The sequence below is a fragment of the Channa argus genome, chromosome 8, assembly GCF_033026475.1.
Source record: "Channa argus isolate prfri chromosome 8, Channa argus male v1.0, whole genome shotgun sequence".
Classification (NCBI taxonomy): Eukaryota; Metazoa; Chordata; class Actinopteri; order Anabantiformes; family Channidae; genus Channa; species Channa argus.
This window is the reverse complement of record NC_090204.1, coordinates 1,920,985-1,926,150: the sequence shown is the minus strand read 5'-3', so window position 1 is coordinate 1,926,150 and position 5,166 is coordinate 1,920,985. Positions and strand designations below refer to the sequence as shown.

Here is a 5,166-nt window from a genome sequence, read left to right as displayed (position 1 = left end):
TCTGTCTAACTCTGCACTTCTGCTTTCACAGCTGCTCAAGTTTCCAACCATCAGGCCAGCCAAAGTGCCGTGGTTTTTATGACCCCAAATGCACCGCTGCAGAGGAGGAGTGTTACAGACCAAAATACACAACACAACTAAGACTTTACCATCAATGATAGCAAGCACCGATGAAGCTGAAGATGAGACCGCACTGATGTGATGAGATTACACCTAAGACAGTAAAAGGTGGGGCTTCATTCACAGTTTGATCTCAGTATATCTGCTTAGGTAAATGACCTCTGATTGAACAGTTCAGAGTTGCAGAATGGTGGATTTAATGTTAATGAAAAGGTCAAAATGAGATTACTGTATGCGTTGTCAGATTGTTAATAAGTAACACTGGCTTAAAAGTGGCTGCTTCAGCCTATGTTCTGTGTATTCTACTATATTTACTCTTGACCAGTCCCTTTATATTCTATTGCATTGTTTACTACAACAGTTATATGGTAAGAAGAAATATGTTGAGCAGATGTTGCTCACTACTATGAATGAGGCCAAATTTTGCTTTCTTGCCTGTTATTTGAAAACATCTCAAATTTGATTTCATGTGTTGATTACACAGATCAAGTCAAGTATTTTTGAAAACACAGGCAGTATTGATTGGAATTAATATGACAAAGCAAATACAGTATCTCCTAACAGTGTGTACCTTATACAGTACCATGTAGGTTCGATATCAACCTCGTATTACAACCCTAGAAAAGTTGGGACACTGTGTGAAATGTACATAAAAGAATACAAAGATAATGAGGTCAGTCATGTTTCAGACATGAATGTCAGCTGAGAGTGTGGATGTCCCTGTTGAAATTGACCTCACGTGAAAACACAAGGAATATTTGTCTTTATCTTTATTTATAACTTAATAATATCTTCCCATAATTTTCACCCCTGGACTGATTCAGATTCAACAGTGTTCAAAGCGTTTGAAGGGGTACTTTTACATGCAGGGCAGTACATTTTAGACAAGTACTTGTATTCTGGCTTGTATTATTGTAAGTATTATGTATTTATATTGAGTTTGTGTACTCCTACCACCTCTGGCAAAACCATAATTTGTACTCTTAGCATAAGCAGGCACGTTTTTGGAAAATGAAAGCAAAATTTTGCCTCTCGAACATGTTTTAAATTTTGGGGGAAAAAAAAAACACCAGTCACTGCCCAGAGGGTAGAAAATAAAAAAAGGAAATGTCAACAGCTCATGGCTGTAGAACATAAAGTTTGTTTTAAATTTCCTACTGCAGTAATGTAAACAAGGTGTAGTAGATGAGCAGAGAATGATGAAGTTTACTTGCAGAAATATTTTGCACAATGGAAGAAGGGAAGAATGCTGAGCTAAACAAATGCAATACCTTCACTATCACGTGCAGTAAAAGGTTTGGAATTAAAAGCTCAGTGAGCATCTTTTTATATGTTTTGGCATTTAAACATGTTGGGCTTGAATGTGACGAGTGACTTACCCTCATCAGTCCAGTACACACTGTATTGTAGGGTTAATGCAATAAAATCAGAGTTGTAACAGCTGTTGTGAATCACTGTATGACATGAGTAACATGATACAAATCAAAAGAAAGTAGAGGCAGCCAACAACGAATGAGGAAGTGTAGGCTGAAAAAAAAAAAAAAAAAAAAATCAAACAAGGAAAATTCTTGTATACATGTTAAAGCAGCCAGTGCACACACAGTGAGTGAGACAGCTGCTCATAATGCACTGCTTTTCCAGGCTCCCAGGTCTTCAGACAGACTTCCTGGTACAGAACTGGGCCATAGGTTATTGGAGCTCGTGTCAAAACAACATACCAGAAGAGCAGCCCCTCCGAGTCAGCAAAGTCAGCGTGTTCATGTGCAAGCTATCAGCAGCTATACAGTTGCTGATAAAGGTTTTTGGAGATGTTTGAAATGTGCTGAAAACCCCTTTAAATGTTCAACGTCACTCTTTTTTTAAACTGTGGCGATAAGTAGAAGGTCTTAACTAACCACCATGAATGCGAAATGTATAGTAAAGGCGCATTTTTTTCTTAAGGTCAATCGCAGTTCAGACATCACAACTCAGCTGAGGGTTTAGATATGATGACCTTGTTTTTGCTCAAATATAACTCCAAGGAAAAACACAAAAAAGGTTGGACTAAACTGCAAACAGCTGATGTAAAAATTAGAGCTATTTAATAAAGTTTTTTTTGTTACAAGTGGAAATAAAACAGACATGCAGTGTAAAATAAAAACAAAACAAAACATATGAGTAAATTGGCTTTAACGATAATCTATCTATCTATCCACAGGCTACAACTACTAAAAACATTCAAATGCCTTTAGGATCCTTTCGGTGAGCGCTACAAGATCTACAGCAAAACTCTACTGCACTCAGACAGTTTTCATTAGTACAGGTTAAACACATTATATTGATGTACTTTTATACCTATTATCAGCTACTGTGACAATATGCATTGTTGACAAAAGGCAGAGTGCGTCAGTATAGAGTGAATGGCTCCATCATTATTTCATCTCTTAGGTAACAAAAAATACAAAAAGATAATAATCACCTAGACACAAGGCTAAATACAGTACTTGGGCTGACATTTCTTGTACATTGCTTATTTACTGTAGTTCATGGGCTTCTCTCCCTCCTCTTTCAGTATACATGTGCGCACCAAAGCCTCCGTGACAACGTAAGGGTCACAGTTGGCCGATGGTCGACGGTCCTCGAAGTAGCCCTTCTTCTCCTGTGCCACCGTGCGAGGGATGCGGATGCTGGCGCCACGGTTGGCTACGCCGGCTGAGAATTCGTCAATGTTGGAGGTTTCGTGATGACCGGTGAGGCGCCTGGCATTGTCCAACCCACCGTTAGGATCATAAGCCTGGATGTGATACTTGTGTCTCTTTCCTAGCCTTTCGATCGCATCTTCGATGACTCTGAAGAACACAAGGGCTTTGAGAACACGCCTGAAAACCCAAATACAATACAACAATTTCTTCACTTAGAACTTCAATGTTACAAGAACCGTATCCTTACTTCAGTCCACCTTCCTCTCGCATTTCCTTTGTGCTAAAGTTGGTGTGGCAGCCGGCACCATTCCAGTTCCCTGAGATAGGTTTGGGGTCAAAGGACGCCACCACGCCAAAATCCTCAGCAACTCTGTGCAGGATGAAGCGAGCAATCCACAGATGGTCCCCCATGTCGATACCTTCACAGGGTCCGACCTGGAATTCCCACTGAAACACGAGACCCAGCATTATCCACTGTTTTTACCATTGTTGCATAGGTTCAAAGCTATATTTTTGCTTTGGACGATCAGACCATACCTGAGCTGGCATGACTTCAGCATTGGTGCCAGAGATCTGAATCCCAGCATACAGACAGGCTCTGTAGTGCGCCTCCACTATGTCTCGTCCATAAGCTTTATTAGCTCCCACTCCACAGTAATAGGGTCCTAAGCAGGTAGAGCAAAGTAACTCAGTTGGCTGTTAGGATTTCTAACGTACCGTTGTTTGGTGAGAAAAACTAGATGCTTGACACTCACCTTGTGGACCTGGAAAGCCGTTGGAGGGCCAACCGAAAGGATGTCCGTCTGTGCCCAGGAGAGTGTACTCCTGCTCCATACCAAACCACGGGTGGTTATTCTTCGCCATGCTCATGATCTTTTCACTGGTGTGGCGCTGATTGGTGTCTGTTGGAACCACATCAGAAATGAGCGCCCACATAAAACACCTATATGGGCAGTGAAGATCAGACTAGTTTGTTTTGTTCTTTTTCTTTCTGCTTACCAGCCGGCTTTCGGTTGTACTTGAGCACTTCACACAGAACCAGCTTGTTGGGGTCTTTTCTGAAAGGGTCCCTGAACATGGCTACAGGGATCAGGAACATGTCGCTGTTGGATCCCTCTGACTGATATGTGCTGGAGCCATCAAAGTTCCACTCAGGAAGCTCTGACGGAGGAAAACAATGGCAATCAACGATCTGCTTAACAAACTATATACTATTACTTACTGTTACTAATGTTGCTCGTGCACCTCTTGGAACCAGGTCTTACCCTCAACTGTTTTGGGTTCACAATCCAAAGTTCTGGTCTTGCAGCGTAGTTCCTCTCCTGACCCATCTACCCAAATGTATGTGGCCTGCACTTTGTCTCCCTGGGGGAGCTTCATGTACTGCTGCTTGACCACTTTGTTCAGTTTTGAACTTGCTGAAGTAGCCATGGTCTTGACCCTACAGACAGTCAGAAAGAAGAGGACACATGATGAGCCCCACACTGAACAATTATATCTGAATATAACAAATAATTGTATATCCATAAAAAACTACAGCACCCGGAGACAAAAGAATTAGACTGCGCCTTACTGACATAAACACATAGCAACACCATCAGTGTTTCAGGAGAGAGGAGCTTTCTCATCTGTTACTCTTTTTCAAACGGCAGTTTAATGACAACACGTCACATAACGCAATAAAGTGGTAACAAATGGACACAAGGATTCAATAGGATCACATCATTAAACACTGACCTACTGTAACAGGTTTGAACAAAGGGAAAGTTTCCCACAAATAAAACACAAATCGCCTCCCAGTGAAAAAAAAATCCAGCAGCAAACATCTGTAAATGAACAAGTCCTCCATGTCTTACCTTATGTTAGGTGTAGAAAAATATCAAAAAATGAAAAGAGTCTCTAGATGTGTGGGCGATGCGTATGTTTCTATTTTTACTCATTCCTGCTGCTCTTGCTGCTTCCAGGTTTGATTTATAGCGTTGCCGAGCATCCCCTCAGCTTCTGATTGGCCGAAAGAAAACGTGATCTCTCCGTGATGAGGAGAGTCACTCACTGTGCTGGAGAACAAAGGGAGAAAACCCCCCCACCCGGAGACTGCTAAATTCCACTAACCTTTACTCAACTCCTAAATCAAAGATGCTTTACAATGTGACGTATGAACGTTGGTACCAGAACCTACAGCGCACAGCTTTGTAAAGTTCCTGCTATAGGCCAACAATCCACTCGCCCCATTGATTCGTGTGGTGAGGAAGTAAACAAGTTGTGCGCCCTCTAGTGACAACAAACCTTTTCTGCTGGAACAACTTGTCAAAAGCTCAGATGTTCAGTTAGAAGCAATGGGCAATATTTTTTTTTAAAAAATAAA

The 5,166-nt window shown here is 41.3% G+C and overlaps 1 protein-coding gene across 1 annotated transcript; it reads right to left on the bottom strand.

The window, feature by feature from the left end:
- Positions 1-2,179: 2,179 nt before the first annotated feature.
- On the bottom strand, positions 2,180-4,824 carry glulb (glutamate-ammonia ligase (glutamine synthase) b). The gene is made up of 7 exons (XM_067514082.1): positions 4,658-4,824; positions 4,067-4,242; positions 3,801-3,962; positions 3,557-3,703; positions 3,339-3,466; positions 3,049-3,248; positions 2,180-2,948 (listed from the first exon to the last, which is right to left on the bottom strand). Exons 2-7 carry the CDS (start codon positions 4,230-4,232, stop codon positions 2,630-2,632), a joined length of 1,122 nt encoding a protein of 373 aa, XP_067370183.1. The 5' UTR covers positions 4,233-4,242; positions 4,658-4,824; the 3' UTR covers positions 2,180-2,629.
- Between the last annotated feature and the right edge of the window lie 342 nt (positions 4,825-5,166).

Coding starts and splice junctions, on each gene's coding strand:
- glulb (XM_067514082.1), bottom strand. CDS start 4,232: ATGGCTACTTCAGCAAGTTCAAAACTGAACAAAGTGGTCAAGCAGCAG. Junction 3,467..3,556: donor CGGCTTTCCAGGTCCACAAG/GTGAGTGTCAAG, acceptor CTACCTGCTTAG/GACCCTATTACTGTGGAGTG. Junction 2,949..3,048: donor CGAGAGGAAGGTGGACTGAA/GTAAGGATACGG, acceptor TGTGTTCTTCAG/AGTCATCGAAGATGCGATCG.